General features: G+C 38.2%; 1 protein-coding gene across 1 annotated transcript in view; it reads right to left on the bottom strand.

Moving 5' to 3' along the window:
* Gucy2f (guanylate cyclase 2F, retinal) overlaps positions 1 to 16,647 on the bottom strand; it is a 200,258-nt gene that overhangs the window by 10,946 nt on the left and 172,665 nt on the right. Inside the window, 5 exon segments of the mRNA XM_087196753.1 lie at positions 389 to 482; positions 3,652 to 3,750; positions 7,427 to 7,601; positions 13,748 to 13,940; positions 14,708 to 14,892. Coding sequence (XP_087052879.1) covers positions 389 to 482; positions 3,652 to 3,750; positions 7,427 to 7,601; positions 13,748 to 13,940; positions 14,708 to 14,892 — 746 coding nt within the window.

A 16,647-nucleotide genomic window follows, 5' to 3' on the forward strand; every position in this document is an offset into this window, starting at 1 on the left:
GAAACCAAAACTCACCAGTACTGTGGCTTATTGAACAATGTCCAGCACTGCCAAAGATGAACAAAAGCAGAGTTAGATAACAAAAATAATACCTCAGCTCACTGTAAAGCCAAATTCCAGGTAGTGCTTTAGGAAAGAAAGATACAACTTAGAGTCTGAGAAAAAGCATAATGTGTCTCAATGATCCTCCCCATTTAAGCTATATTTTAAAGAGTAAAAGACTGAGGCACAAAGCACCAATCTTTTTGGAAGCCCGAATAAAGCTGGAGATTCTATATAAATTATTGCTATGAATCTCAGATTCCCAGGTAAATTCTTTCCACAGACCATGACCTCCCTAGGAGGTATGTCCAAGGACTTTTTTGCAAAAGCAAAAGGATATTATACCTTGAGCTCTATTCTGCCTCAAAGCTCTACTTCATAGCCCTCACTCAGAGTTCGAAGAATTGTAACAGGGCTAAGACTGACATGAATGTGATAAGCTGTAAAAGAAGGAAAGATATAACTTTAACTCATTGTTATTGCTAAAATCATGGAGGAATTATCAATATAACAGATGCCCCAAATTCAAAGTTTACTAGACCCTAAGCTAAATCCTGAGAGAGAGTAAGCCATAGTTATGGTTTCACAGGAGGAGAAGGGGGAGTGACGGCCTTCTCACTAGGTTCAAATAAGGCGCTACCTGTAGCACCTATCAGCCTCCTAGACACTATCTCAGATGAAAGGGCATGCAATAGAAAGGCGTTAATATAACTTGAAAGTTGAGATGGAGAAACCAGCAACCACCATTGTGCTGTCAGCTGAAATGTGATCTTCTCTAAGGGAAGTCTGGCTTCAGCAGCTTCTCTTGGCTGAATTCCCAAGCTTTATATAATCCTATTTAAGTGGCAAAAGGTTGTCTTTTCCATATATATCCTTAAAACTATCTCTCAATAGTGCTGTACTTAAAATAAAACATTAATGTGAAAAATCTCAAGACCTACGTCCACAAACATTTTGTGAAGACTAGACATTCATTGCTGTCCTTTGAGTGGGTTCCTCTAGTTGTATACACACATGAATGTATTCTTTTCCAACCAACATAGAGTAAGTGCTTTACATGGGAAACTACAACTTTGAAAATTTGTTTAGAACCTAAGTGTAATCCTGTAATGAAGAACAATCACTTGTTAATTGAGGCAAGGTTTTGACCTTCCTAAAAACTGTCACTCTTTGAAGTGACACCTTGTTCAGGTTAAGTCTTAAATAAAAGTCTAAGATTTGTCTCACACACACACTTGAAAGAAAAACATGTTTTTAGAAGCAGATTACAATTTGAGTAGGAAGGCATGGTTGCAAACTGCAAAATTGTTTTGTTTTATTTTGTTGTGCAGTACTGGAGACTGAACACGGGGCCTTGGCAGTGAGCTACAAATACAGCCTTTTTTGTTTTTGTATTTTGAGACAGGATCTCACTATGTAACTAAATTGGCCAGGCTAGTTTGGAACTTGCAGTTCTCCTGCTCCAGCCTCCCAGGGTGCTGGCATTATGGATATATACCAACATACCCAGTCTGCAAGCAATTTTTACTATGTATATTCACAATTTTACTGTGTATATTATTTTCTTCTCTGAATAGCTCACTCACTACTATACTCTTGTTTGAGTCTTTCTTATTGTCTTATGGCCACCCAAAGCCCAAAAAGGTTTTCCTATTCCTAAAAGCCACATGTCCATCCAGTATATCCCTTGCCAATCCAATGTGTGCCAACACACCAGCATCTTCAGGTAGCTTTTCAGTAGGGTGATCCTGCTGGTGTGGAAAGAGAGATTGCTGATTCTAACCACTATCCAACTATATGATGAGGAGAATTACTCCAGGGCTAGGTCACTAGTCACTTTCATTCCAAAATCTTAGAAGATTCAACTGGACATAAAGAAGATACTGGTTAAATTGATTTTTTGTTAATAGACATATTGCACATCCTAGACTCATATCCAACATGAGGTTAGATGCTACCTCTTTAGAGATCTTCAGTCAGTTGTGGAGCTTAATGTCATATTTGGTTCACAGTCATTAGCTCTTAGAAAAGCACAATAACCAGCTCTTGTAGTGAAAATATCACACATATATGCTTCTTTGTATGCTTCACAATGCTTTCCTTGCATAGCTAGTGCTTAATAAATCCCTGCTGTGAGTGATTCACTCCATTTCCTTCCTCTTACCTGATCACTGAACAAAATGCTGTTTAAATCTCAAAATTCAATTTCTGTTCTTGATTCAAATATTTCCAATGTGAAATGTATGGCTTTCCCTAGTGCAGACATGAATATGACTTCAGCCTTCTACAAGCTTACATCAGTCCAGAGTATGGTGCCAAACCTGCATTGTGGTTCCATGATCAATTTCACTTCATCTTGGGTTGCATTTCAAGAGCAGTCATATACAAAGTTATATTTGTGCAGGAGTTTCTGAATGACTATTTTCATGGTCTCTGCCATATCTATGGAGTTTAAACACTTTCCAAAATGTCAAAAAAATATATTCTGACAATAGCTTCTAAGTTCCTTACTGCCTCCATAATCATGGTTGCATGAGAGAAATTAAATAAGACTGGACCCATTGTGTAAACCAGTTTCTGCACACGAGTGATGGAGAGTGGGCTCAGACAGGGTACCATCCACTGTGATATAGGCCACCCCATCATCACTGACTAGTTTGAGCATATTGCTGAATTTGGGAAAGAGCTTGTCTTGCCTAGTAGCTGCCAGAGCCAGCACTGCTAGGAACTTAAGGGGCTTCTTTCTTTTGAAAACAAAATCTGTAAAACTATATATAGAATTTAATGTCATTCACTAGATTTTCTTATAATAGCATGGAAAATTGCTTTGCTCAACCATGATATAGGTAAAAAGCACATTATAAAACATTATCTCAATAGTGGCAGTAAATCACCAAGAAAGGGTTGAGAGAGCATCTTGCCACCAACAGAAAAATCGCACAGCTGTTTCTATAGTTTTATTCTCAAAGAAGGGAGAAAGACATGGTATCTTTGATACTATCCCTGTTTGGAAAGAAGCTAAGGGTTTTATATGCAGGGAAGTTGGAATTAATTATTGCAGAATTCCAAACACCTTAGGCTGAGGGATTATTGCTAGCTAAATTCTAGAGGACTCTTTGATGAAGCCAGAATTCCTGGGGGTCCTATCTAATTCAAAAAGATGACTGGAACAGCAAACAGCCGCCAGCCAGGAGGCAATTGGTATAAGTGTGTTTTCACAAACTAGTTGAAAAATGGAAAATGTCAGTCTCTTACCTAGTTCTTTTCTCAACATGACTCCCCTACACATACCAGGTTGGTCAATTCTTTCCTTTACCCAAAAGACTTTTTAAAGTTCTTTTGATCAAATTGACTGCCTGTTTCAGTGTCACTAACTACAGCTTCAGTTCTCTAACAAGAAAGGTACATGTTCAGTCCAACATCACCCCCTACTGGTTTGCTATTAGACACCAGGAAAATGTATGATAAATTTTAATCTTTTCAGATTATCTTTTATTTTGCTTTAAAACATTAAAACATAAACTGCTTCACTCTCTTCCTCCTCTCTTAAAGAAGAATCACTTTCCCAATATTTGGATGGTACCATTTCATCCATCTGCAGGTACTCATGTAACCCCACTGATTTCATCCAAGAAGCTGTGTTCACAGTATCTCCAAACAAGCAGTATCTGGGCATAGTGAGGCCCACCACTCCAGCAACAACTGGCCCTATAGAGTAGCAGGAAGTTGGAATTACAGTCAACAGATATGCACTCAACAATAATAGAAGAGAACTGCAAAGGGAAAGAATGTAGCTGTGTAAAAAAATAAAAGTTGCCATCAAATATTTCTGGAAATAGGAAGGTAAACTCACAATTGAATAATAAACTATTTGCTCTAAGAGAAAGTAAATTTATAAAGATGCAGATATGACTGCTTTCCTGATTCATATCTCAGTTCCAAGTAACACTTATACCTAAGTTGCTTTTCTCTGTCAACAAGGACAAGTAAGCATCAAATCAAACCAGAAAAGCATGGGCAGGGACTCAGGATCCAAACATGTTTTTTTCAAGGAAAAATGAGACTCATGTGCCTTATGGTTGGAAAAAATATTCTCATAGATCTCCCTGTGTACCACACTGTGCCTATCAAGAATTACTGATAAAATAATTGGAAAATCTGAAAACAAGTAGTGCTGACTTTCAATTATCTGTGTTAGCAATGTGGAAGAGCAGTATACATAGATAATCCAAGAATTTTTCTATTTGCTCTTGGAATGATTTTTGTTCTTAAATTTTAATATGGCTGGTTTAAGGGTTCAGGGCAATTGAAAAAAAGTCAACAGCCATGCTGAAAATTCACTTTAGCAATATCTAAAAAGTCCTCCACCTTCTCTTTTCTAGTCTCTCCTGTTTCTATGTTTAAATTTTTTAGCATATTTTTACTGTTTGTTCAGTTAAAGAAAGTAATTGTTTTGCTTCAAAACATTCTTTCTTATGAGAATAAAAATAACTACCATGCATATTTCTCATTTTAATTCACTTCTTTGTCATTGCAAAGCAAACATAAAGCACTGAGCTAGGTACCAAGGGGAGCAAATGTAATCTATGGTCTCAGTTCTCCAGGAGTTTAAAATATAATTGAAGAGAAGAGACTACCAAATAGGAAGCAAATAAGCAGCAACACAAGACAAAGTATAGTCAAGAAAAGATAAATAGTACAGACAGAAGTCCTATAATAGTCTAGAAAATGGGAAGAGGTATTTATAAGTACTCGACTCAGTCAAAAAGGGTCCATTAAAGAAGATAGGATTTCATTTGGGTCTTGATGGGTGAGTAGGATTTCAATTGGCAAAAATGCACATAAGTTAAAGATTTGTGTTTGGGATTAGCATGCACAGAGTTTTGGGAAGCTCTTAAAGGAAGCAGTCTATACCAGTTTAGGCAGCTGGGGAGAAACTGGATATAATGTTGGATTACGTTGATTGTACAACATGGAGGATGGTTAACTAATAGATAAATTTGAGTAGGGAGTTAAATGATAAAAATTTCTTTTCTTCTAATGTTGGTGTATAGAATTATAGAAAAGGGAAAAATAAAATTAGACAAACTTGTTAAATGGTTTTTGTAATAATCCAAACACAAGGCTTTAGAAAGGAGGTAATTCTGGGAAATGTGTTGCCAAAAGGGGCTAATAAATGACAGACAGGAGGACCAACAGACTTGCTGGCTCTTTGATTGATTACCATAAGAAAAATTATTATCAGCTTTGAAGTTTATGCTGATTTGTCAAACACAATGGCTTGAAATTTTTAACATGTTAAATTTGAAATAATTGTGAATCATTCAAGCAGAGGTGTGCTGAAGGAGTGTTGGAGTTCTCAAACTGGAGCATGAATGAAAGATGAGGGATTTTCTCTGAATGAAAAATACTGAACATCTGCTATGTAATAAGCACTTAAGATACAAAATAAAATAAGATACGGTTTGCTGCAAAGTCTAATGGAAGAACAGACTAAAACAGAGAGGAAAATAAGGAAGGAGAAGAGAGGAGAGAGAGAGAGACAGAGACAGAGACAGAGACAGAGACAGATTGCACTGAGAAGCATGGATAGAAATAGCCCAAGGATGGAAATAAAATGATGCTATTGAAGTGATCCAGGCCAGGGATTCTGGTGGTCTGGGTAGTGAAAGTGAAAAAGAAACAAGACAGATTCTAGAAATGTTCAAAAAGGTAAAATGTTCAAGACTTAGTAATTAGTTGAAAGTTGAAAGCCAGAGAGAGAGAGAGAGGACTTAAGAATGACGCTGAAGACTAAATGGGATAATTGAGTCAATAGTGGTAACACCAACTGCAATAAATAATTCAGTTTCCTGAGAAGGAAGATTGTACAGGGAAAAAGTAATTCTGTTTTGGATATATTGAGTCTGAGGACCATGTAGAAAGTTCAGATGGAAATATTAGCAGAAAGTTTGATGCACAAGACTAAAGTTAAGACTGAAGCTGTGGAGTTAAGGACCATCAACATACAAATGGTAGTTAAATGGTACACAAGAATGAGATTACCCAGAAGGGTACATGGGGCATAAAATAGTGGATAAAGACAAGATCCTGGGGAATACCAATATTTAAGGGACAGATAGTGACAAAAGGAATTATAAGACAGTGCTAGAAAGTAAAAGCCAGAATGTGGTAGTAGAAAATGAAAACCTATTTACAAAGACTTTGTAAATAGAGAGGAGTGAAGGGGTTGAAAGGAGGGCAGGGGAATGGGGAAAAATAAGAATTAAGATATATTCTGTAAAGGTACAAATCTCCAATGATGAATGTCATTATATTGTATACCTAAAATGTACCAATAAAATTAATTTTTTAAAAAAAGAAAATGAAATCCTAGCTCCCTGGGTGAAGTCCAGTTAAAAAAGCAAATTAGAGGTTGGGCTGGGGATGTCATTCTGTGGCACCATGCCTGCTTTGCAAGTGCAAGGTCCTGAGTTCAATCCCTGGTACCAAAAAAATAAAATTAAAATTAAAAAAAATAAATTAGAGGTAAGGATGTATAGAAAGCAAGGGGATCATCATGCTGAAAGCTCTGCAGAAAATGGTAGATAACAGGAAGACTTGAAAGAACCAAAAATTGCAGCAGAGAAGCAGCATTTGAAGACTGGGAAGGGAAGTTTTAGGGAGGATTGTCATGAATACCCAGTTACAAAGAGGTAAGAGCAGACAAGGACTGGGGAAAGCAATGAGGACTGAAGCCGGATTGCAAAGAGACTAAAGAGGGAGTGGAGTGTATGTTCACTATAGCATAGTGAGTGGTATTCATTGTTTTAAAAAGTTTGGTTGGAATGAGTGAAGAAAGGGAGCCTAGAAAATCAAAGCAAAGAGAAAGAGGTGGGGTATGTAGAGCCCCGCAAGAAGGGCTAGTAGGGACCATGTCTGTGATGTCAAGTGAGACGTCTGTCAAGATACCTGTGAATTGTGAAGTTAAATGGGAAAGATGCAATCAAGGGGGAGAGCTTGAATTTATTCAAGCAAGAGGGGATGAGTGTGGGAAAAAATATTTCGAGAGTTGAGATGTTAATTAATTGATTAATTTAATTGGACTAAATACAGCATATACCTGGTGATCTTATAACATAATCAAACATAGAAATATTGGTTCTAACTTAGAAGGGTAGGCTGAAAGCATTTGGGACCTAGAACATGGACTGCTGCCCACTCTGGTGGAGCAGGTGCTAGGAAGAGTGTAAACTTGAGCAGGCATAAGGGAATTATGCAGCCCTAGACCCGTGCTAATCCAGCTGCCAAGAATCAGAGGAGAGATATCACTTCTTCCTTCCTTTTATAGTCTTCCTTCACATACATAGGAATATTTTATCTTGCTTTAAATGGGTATTCTTACCTGAGTGCAGGCCCATTTGAATTCGGACTGGCACCTCTGGCATATGCCGCATCTTGAAGGTGCCCACAGAGCTCAGGATATCCAGGGACATGTTTGCAATCTCAGCTGCATGCCTACTAGCATTCCTCTTTGGGAGTCCTGAAGCCACCATGTAGGCATCTCCAATGGTCTCTACCTAGAAACCAGGGGAACTGGAATTAGGAGGCAACATTAGTATGTTTGTCTTCCTGAGGGGCAGCAATCCTAGTCTACAAGTGCTTTGCAGGGGACAATGAGAGCCGAAAACTTGGAAATGAAAGCAAATCTGTGATCCTCATCTTCCACCACAGAAGTGTGGTCACTATTTTAGCCAACTAGTAAGTTGAAGTTCTTCGAGTACATAGAAAATAGATAAGTAACCGGACAGGACTGTGAGAAACCCTTGCCACACCCACAGTGACCAACTAAGCCATGCGGGCACCTGCAGCCCACCCCACCTCTGGCCTCCTGGCTGTGCCCCTACCTGGTTCCACACTACAAAGGCACAGGGGGGCATAAAGGCCATTGTCCTGAGCACCAGAAAATAGAGCAGAAGTGAACAACAGATAGAGGGCCTCTCTCAGACTCCTTGATGAAAAATGAAGCCCTCTGGAAAAGTGAAGAGAATCTCTGCAATAAAGGCACATCAGACCACCTTACTTGGTAAGTTGGAGGGATCATCACCTCCCACCGGAACCTGGACTATCTACAGGGGAAGGGCAGCTGGAACCTGCAGTAGAGCCCTGCAGAGTTCAACCCTACAGGAGGACAGGGAGCTCAACTTGGGACTTGCAGCCAGAAATCTGCCTGAATCTCACGGGTCTGTGACTGGCTTGCTGAGACTCATTGACTTACATCTGCAAACTGCTGCACACATTGTCTATTGTGACAGCAGTGACATACCCTGAAGGAGGCCCTTCATTTTTATTTTTCATTTGTTATTTTCAAATTATTATTAATTTTTGCTCTTATTTTTAGTCTTTTTTTTCTACTCTTTTCAAATTTTTATGTTTCTCTTCTTTTGGTCTTTCTTTTCTCTTTTCTTTCTGTCTCTCATTCGCTCTCTTGCTGTCCCACATTGTTCTTCATCTCCCTTTTTCTTACTGATCTGGCCCTAATTTGCATTTCTTCTTTGTTTTTCTTTTCTTCTCTTTTTCCTTCTCTTGCCTGTGTCTTCTGGCCTCACTGCGAACATTACCCTATCCTTCTACTTATCTATCCCTCCCTCCCCGACTCCTTCTAACTCCCCAACCTGAAGGGTAAAGTTGCTATATTGAAGAGTATATTCACTATGAACATATGTTGGGTTGGTCCTTGATTTTGATTTAATTCACACAGTTAAATGTGATAGATTAATAACTACCACAAAATGTCATTTCCTAAGATGTACTTGATGCTGTGGTGTTGCTGATAGTATCACTTGGGCTAAGGTGTTGTAATTGATCTAATCAATTGTCCTTCCTAGTATAGTGAAAATGAGATAGCCTCAGAGTCATTAGAGACTCAAAACTTAAAGACCAGCTATATCTGAAAGACACCTCTGAGAAGCAATCATTCCATAAGGATTCTAAATACAAGCAACAAAGATACTTACAATAAGCAATTTTGAAGTATTAACCCAGGAATTAAAACAAGAACAGTAACAAAAACAAAAATGAGACGGCATTTAAGCAAGGCACAAACTCAGGCTTCCACCCTACCAAAGGCAAATTCTGGGGAAACAATGTGGAAAAGTCTGTTAAGGAACCACCTGGATACCCTGAATTGATAGTACAGGAAGTAACAAAACAGATGAATGAGGCTCTAGAAAAATTCAAAACAGAAATAATTTTCCAGATAACTACAGAGATGGTGAGCAGAGTGAAAGACATAATTAGAGGCTCTAGAACAGAAAAACATAAAAAAATAGATGAATTCAGAAACAGGCTGGAAGCTATGAATGCCCAGCATAAGAAAGAAATGGAAACCATGAAAGAGATTCAAACAGATATCCAGGAGATTAAAAATTCCATTGAAAGTATGCACAGCAGATTAAGGGAGTGTGAAGAGAGAATATCAGATATAGAAGACAGGATTGAGGTGAAGGACCATGAAAACAGAGATTTTTTAAAAACAGTAAGGGACCATGAGAAATCAATCCAGCAGCTGCTAGATGATATAAAGAAGAATAACATAAGACTGATAGGAGTTCACGAAAAAACAGGGGAAAGTACATTTGACATAAAAAACTGTTCACAGAAGTAATAGTAGAAAACTTCTCAGACAGAGGTAGAGAATTGGACATACAGATAAGTGAGGCATATAGAACTCCAACTAGCCATGATCAAAAAAAATCTACACCTAGACATATAATAGTCAAGATCCCAGAAACCCAACAGAAGAACAAAATTTTATAAGCACTTAGAGAGAAGAAACAAATCACCTACAAAGGAAAGCACATCAGAATCACAGCAGACTTCTCCACACAAACCCTCAAGTCAACGAGAGACTGGAGTGAAGTATTTCAAGTACTAAAAGAAAATTACTTCTAACCTAGACTGCTATATCCTGCAAAATCATCTTTCAAAATTGATGGGGAAATTAGATACTTCCATGACAAAGAACACCTGAAAAATTTCGTGAACACCAAACCAGCACTCCAAACAATACTAAACAATATCCTAGAAAAAGACAATGAAGATAACAACTCCATGAGGCCCAACAAAGTGAAGCCACCAGGAAAGGCAAGAAACTAAAGAGAAAGGGGGAAAATGAGAAATAAAAGGGCCAACAACAGTGAAACATCATGACAAGGATGAGTAAATATCTATCAGTTATAACCATCAATGTTAATGGCCTCAATTCACCAATCAAAATAAACAGACTGGCAGAATGGATTAAGAAGCAAAATACAACAATATGCTATATACAAGAAACACACCTAACTCAAAAAGAAAGTCATAGACTGAAAATAAAAGGATAGAAAACAATTCTCCATGCAACAGAAACCCGGAAAAGAGCAGAGGTAGAAATTTATTTGTAGACAAAGTAGATTTCAAACCAAAACTAATTAAAAGAGACAAAGATGGTCACTACATCCTTGTGAAGGGAACAATCCAAAAGGAAGAGATGACAATCACAAATATATATGCACCAAATATTAATGCCTCAAACTGCACAAAGCAAATATTAATGGACATTAAAAACCAAATAAGGGAGGACTGGAGGGGTTGAAGGGAGGGTTGGGCAAGGGTGAAAAATAAGAACCAAGAGAGACTATGTAAAGGTGCAAATTTGCAATGATGAATGTCATAATATTGTATACCTAAAATGTACCAATTATTAGAATGAATAATCGATAATGGAAAATAGAAAAGGTCCAAAGGGGTAGGGGTAGTGGGAGGGGCAGGGGAAAGGAAAGAAGAGAAAGGAAAAAATGATGAGAAATGGAAAAAATGAAAATAAAGTCTTTGTAAATAGAGAAGGGTGGAGGGCGTGAAGGGAGGGCTAGGAATGGGGAAAAAAATAAGAACCAAGATGCATTATGTAAAAGTACAATTCCCAATGAGAAATGTAATTGTGTTGTATACCTACAATGTACCAATAAAAGAATTTAATTAAAAAAAGAGAAAAAATGGAAACAAAGTCTTTGTAAATTGAGAAGGGTTGAGGGGGTGAAGGGAGCACAGGGAATGGGGAAAAAATAAGAACCAAGATACATCAGGTACAGTTACAAGCACCCAGTGATAAATGTAAATGTATTGCATACCCAAAATGTACCAATAAAAGAATTTAAGCAATAAAATAAAATAAAAGTACTTTGAGAGACAAATAGATAAGTAAGATAAAAGGACTTCTATGAAATATTAGGCTGAATTGGTACAAATTTGAGTCCAATTAAAATCCATGTTTTCCTAGACAATTATACTCACAGAATTCAATAGTTAAGTTCATCTATCTCTGAAGTTATATTACCAAAATATGAAGTTATATTGCCTTGGTTAAAATCCAAGATTCGTAACTTACAATCCTGGGGCAAATCATTTAATCTCTCTATGCTTCAGAATCCTTATCTACAGAATAGGGATATGGACAGTAGCTATTTCATAGAGTTATCTAAGGACCAAATAACTTATATGCTTCAAAGCACTTAAAACCTGCCTGGAACATGATAATATATATTAAGTGTAAGCCATTGCCATCATCATCACCAAATGAGTATGATTTGAAAACCAGCCTTTGGACTGTAGCTATAATTCAGCTCCAAACGAAAATGCTTAACAATCAATAATAGGCCCTGCCTCGTGACTTCCTATATAGCCAATAACAAAGATGGTTTGCACCTATAGAACTTTGTATCTCACCATGGTTCCCTCCAGGGTTTCCCTAATCTGCTACAGTTTGACAAGAGTATTTCTTCTCTCATATAAGCATGCTTACCTCCACAGAGGAAGGAAGAATTATAATGCAGCTGTTATATAAGAGTGGAAATTCAAAGCCTGGCAATTACATTCTGATAGTTGACTCTGCAGCTTTGATAAGTCAGTCACCTGGGAGGCTCCAAGGATATGGGTGAGGAGTTTAAAAGACCAGAGAGCCTGGACATGAAGATTGTGATGGGAAATTAGGGGTTGTATCAGCCAGCATAAGAACACTGAAAGGGAAGAGAAGGTACAGAAAAGGGTCTGGTTGAAATGGGGTGGTTGTAGGAGAACTGAAAGTGAAAACAAATCACCAACTTCACGATTGTGCAGTAGCCTTCTCACTTCCATGTTAGATTATTAAGTGTTGGGTAAGTGATTCCAATTTTACAGGTAAGAAATGAAAATAAATACAAAGAAGTTTGGTGATTCACTGCTAGTTCAATTTTTATTTCTTTTGCAGTCTTTTTTTTAAATAAACAGGACTGAAAATTAAATTCCACTTTTGGATTGATATAGCCCTGCTCTCTCTTGGGAACAGCCCAATAGCTCCCTACTACAGCCACAGAGGACTAAAAATAGCTAATGGCCTCACTCTTAAGACCCCCAACAGTTGTCTGAACAGAATCAGCTGGATTTATTAAACCAGTGATTGTGTTACATGCTGAATCATCTTTGATTTTAGTTTCAACTGAATTATTTTTCAGTGATTTGTTTTTCTCTTCAGGCTGCTTAAGGTCAACAAGTTAAGATAGGTAGCCTGATTCCATGGATTTTTTCCTTCACTGTGGTTTCAATACGTGCTTCTTGATTAGCTTGCAGCTCCTGCTGATTGGCAGGTATGATGTCTATTTCTGAGCCCTATTTAGGTAGCTTGGTCTAGGCCTGAGGCTTTCTACCTGACCTGAAAGGGCCCTGTCTAATCTGAGATAAACACACTGCCTTGTGTGTGATTTGAGAGCTGGAACATTTCAAACTGGATTCAATGAATGGAGCTATTCTTTCTTCAGCTCTACCTTGATTCCTGGGACAGAGGAGCTGTCTAAACCTTGAGATGCCTGGGGCCTCTTTCTCCATCAATAAGACAAGTATCCATGTTGCAGACCACATAGAAATACCCCTGCATAGCTATGAGACTTTTACTCATTTTCTGCCTAGAAACAACAAATGAAAACAAGAGTAAGGAAGCATGGCACCAAATGAGTGAATGTAGTCATCTGTTCTCCACTCATCTGTAACCTTTGACAGAAAGAGTAGAAACTGGTAGGCTGAAGGCTTAAGAGAAGGTAGAAGCAAGGGCTTGTATCCTCATGATTAATCACTTCCCCAGGCTACTGACCAATATGTGGGCTTTCGGTTACCCTGTAAAAGTTCCAAAGAGCCTCAAGTCTAATAGCTTTCTGGTATAAAGCCAAGTCCTTTCCTATATAAGAACAATATTTAAAGGGGGATCAAATTTTCATACCAGGCATTAGATCTACACAAATTTTACCAAGATGATCTCAGTAGCAGCCAACAACTACAGGCAAAACACCAATAGTTCTGTGTCCTCCTCGATGCCTAAAGCAATGCTGCTACACTGTGGGAACTCAGCCACTTAATTGCAATAACTTTCTCGGACTCAACTTCTTCTTAGTGCCAATTCTAAAAAATAGTTCCAAAGGAACCCATCTGAAAATCTCTTGCTAGGTTGAGAGTTGTTATTCTGTACAATGCGAAATGATATGCATTCTATCTAGCCTTCATTTTCAATGGGATACCAATGGAAGGGGTGTACTGCTTATAGTTTCATTCCTAAATAACAACATTCTATAAAACTGCATCCTTCAAGTTTAAAATATACATAGAAGAGTCACATACAAAAATTTCACTCTGAAATGTATTTCTTTTCTAATTAACATACCTTGTAGACATCATGACTGCCAATGATTGCATCAAAGAGTGTGTAGATTTCGTTTAGAAGATCAACTACCTCAATAGGCTCACTCAAGGCTGAGATGGTGGTGAAGCCCACAATGTCACTGAAGTATAATGTGACCAAGTCAAAGCCTTCAGGTTCAACTGTGCAGCCCTTTTTGAGGGATTCAGCAACTGATCTGAAAAGCAGACATAGACAGTTCCTAAGAAGACACTAGACTCCCTCTATGCTACGTAAACCTGTTAAAACACAACCTCTTCAGAAAACACTGCTAAGTAAATGATCAGAAAGAAACAGTCACTTGGATAAAAATATTACCATATACACTTATTCTACAAATATATACTGAGTGCTTACAATGTGCCAGGCATTGTGCTGGATGCTGGAATATAGCACTGAACAGGCAGATTCTTCTGTGCCTTAGTGGGTTTTTTTTTTCAGTTCTCAATACTTCTACTTCAATACCCTCCCCAACCCCTCTGAATGTTCTCAGGTGGTTGCCTTTTCATGAGATGAATAGTCTCAAATTTTCTCCTAGAAGATCATGTTATAAATGATAAAGTGCTTGGGAAAATTTGGAAATTGAAGCAACAGAAAAGGTTTTCAACTTATCTGGGAGGAAAAAAAAAACAACTGGAAAAACAACCCTGCCACTTTCCTCTAGGAGCTCAAAAAGATGCCTTTTTTAAATCATCCTTTTGACAAAGTCACAAAGTAACATATAGAAAAACAGGTATCACAAACTTAAATGACCAGCATAATCTGCAGGCAGTGGAAAATTAGGATGTGTGCTTTGCTCCCTTGTTTTCCAATTCTACCTTGATTTGAAAGTGTGATTCAAACCCACTAGGAATAGAAAGGGTGCCAAACAGGGAGAGGGAGAAGTTAGTTGATGGGTAATTTCTGTTCTTTTTAAATAGGACACACTATTAAAAGGATTCACACTCCTCGGGTGTTCGCACATATGGCGGTAGCATCTGTGTTAGAAGCTTTTCTGTTTTCTGTTTTTCAATTTCTAGCTCTTCAGTCCACTCCTGGATCAAATCTTCCAAGTTGCTAGAATATTGCTCCAACATCTGAAGCATAGAATCAATGACATTAGTATTCTTCCCTTTATTGAAAGTTTTAAACTAGAAGCAAAAACAGAAAAAGTAACCAGGGAATGCTGACTCCTGGAACTCAGATGATGCAGGACTCCTTATCACAAATCTTTTCCTCTGAAAATGTCAGGGGAAGAGAGATGAGTTCAGCTGTGAAGAGGAAAAGACATCAACCACCTTTATTGCCACCCTAGCCCATTCACAGGACTCTTTCCCCATCCCCAAGTAGCTCTTTCCCTGTTCTTCTGGTTCTGAGCAAAGATGCTCTGGGCAAGCCCTTTTAATTCTGAAATGATGTCACAAGAATAGTAACCACTTCAACAGCAACAGGATTTGGTCTTGAGACCAGATGTGGTGCCAGTGAGGTAAGGGGAAAGAGGGCAGAAAGTGATCTACCCCTCTAGATCACTGGCATACTAAATTATCCTTATTCTCAAAGCTACTATGATGTCAGTTCTTGGGACAGTGAATATTTCCTTGTTCTCAAAGCTACTATGATGCCACTTCTCAGACAGTAAGAGTTTCTTTGATGACTAGAAGAAGCTGAAGGTTTGTATGTTAAGATCTACCCTGATTTTTTACCATAGGGTCTAAGAATAATAATGTCTCTTAACACCTGCCCTTTATGTCATTCAGAGACATGTAAAAATTCAACAGGTCTCTATTCATCCTATACCTTATTGCTGAGTGGTGGCTACAGGCCACAAAATTTTAGTACACCTTTTAGGACCTTATCAATTTCAAGGACCTTGGCATAGTATTAAAATCATAATGGGTAGCCCCTTCCAAGCTGTTATATTCAGAAAGCACGTGGCTGTGTTCACAATAAAAAACTAGAGGTAGTTTTGCTGAGCTAATTTCCAGGTCTCTATGCAAAGTACTTTCTTATACAGCTAGGCCACTCACACTTTGTGTGGTACCTAATGCTCCACGGTGAACATTAGGAGTTTCCTTCTGAGCCTAGTCCACATCTGTATGACTACCAAGGTATTGAAGGTAATGTCAGCAGCCAGATCAGATCCTATGGGCTTCTATTGCCTAATTTAGGGAACTTACTTCTCTTTTCATTAAAGTGATATTGATTGCACAATGTTGGGAAGATAGCCTCGTCATCAGATAGGCTAAACTTCCACTGAAGCATTTTAGTGAGGGTAGCTTCAGCAATGTCTTATTTGAAAGTTGAATGGTATATAATTCTCCTATCCATCACTGGCTTTTCTGCTGCTTTCTGAAATAACATCTCTAGCATTAGCACAAGGGCAAATATGTTTTGTCTTGTCTCATCTTTATTTTTTAGAAATTTGACATTTATGTTCTTTTGCTTTTTCCATACTATCGAATACCTGTTTGAGTATCCTCAAGAAACTCACCTGGGCTAATGGAGCCATTGTTAACTGAGGACATGCATGACTTCATAAACAGGACCACTCAGGCTTCCAATCCAATTCCTGTCTCCTTCTGCCTCAAAAACTTACCACTCATAAAGCATCTCAGTGCTGTACTCTAGCCAGGCTCTAAAAGCCTCTTTTTCAGGGCTGATAGGACACTCCTGGAGAAGACCATCAGTTTTAGTATCTTGTAATTTCAACAAAGCTCTAAACTGCATGCTCCAACAGAAGACCTGAACTTTAGCTTTCCTAGCAGTGCTCAGTCTGTCTTTTCCTTCATCCCATCCTCTCCTTTTGGGAAAGTATCAACCACTTTAGAAATTTAATATCTTAAAAAGAGGGGCTTATAGCTTTCACATACCTCTTTCCTCAAGTAGTTCCCTTGGAACCAAAGGAA

Source organism: Heterocephalus glaber, unplaced genomic scaffold (assembly GCF_053883595.1).
Source record: "Heterocephalus glaber isolate CG9 unplaced genomic scaffold, H.glaber_assembly_v1.0 deba00001613, whole genome shotgun sequence".
Taxonomy (NCBI): domain Eukaryota; kingdom Metazoa; phylum Chordata; class Mammalia; order Rodentia; family Bathyergidae; genus Heterocephalus; species Heterocephalus glaber.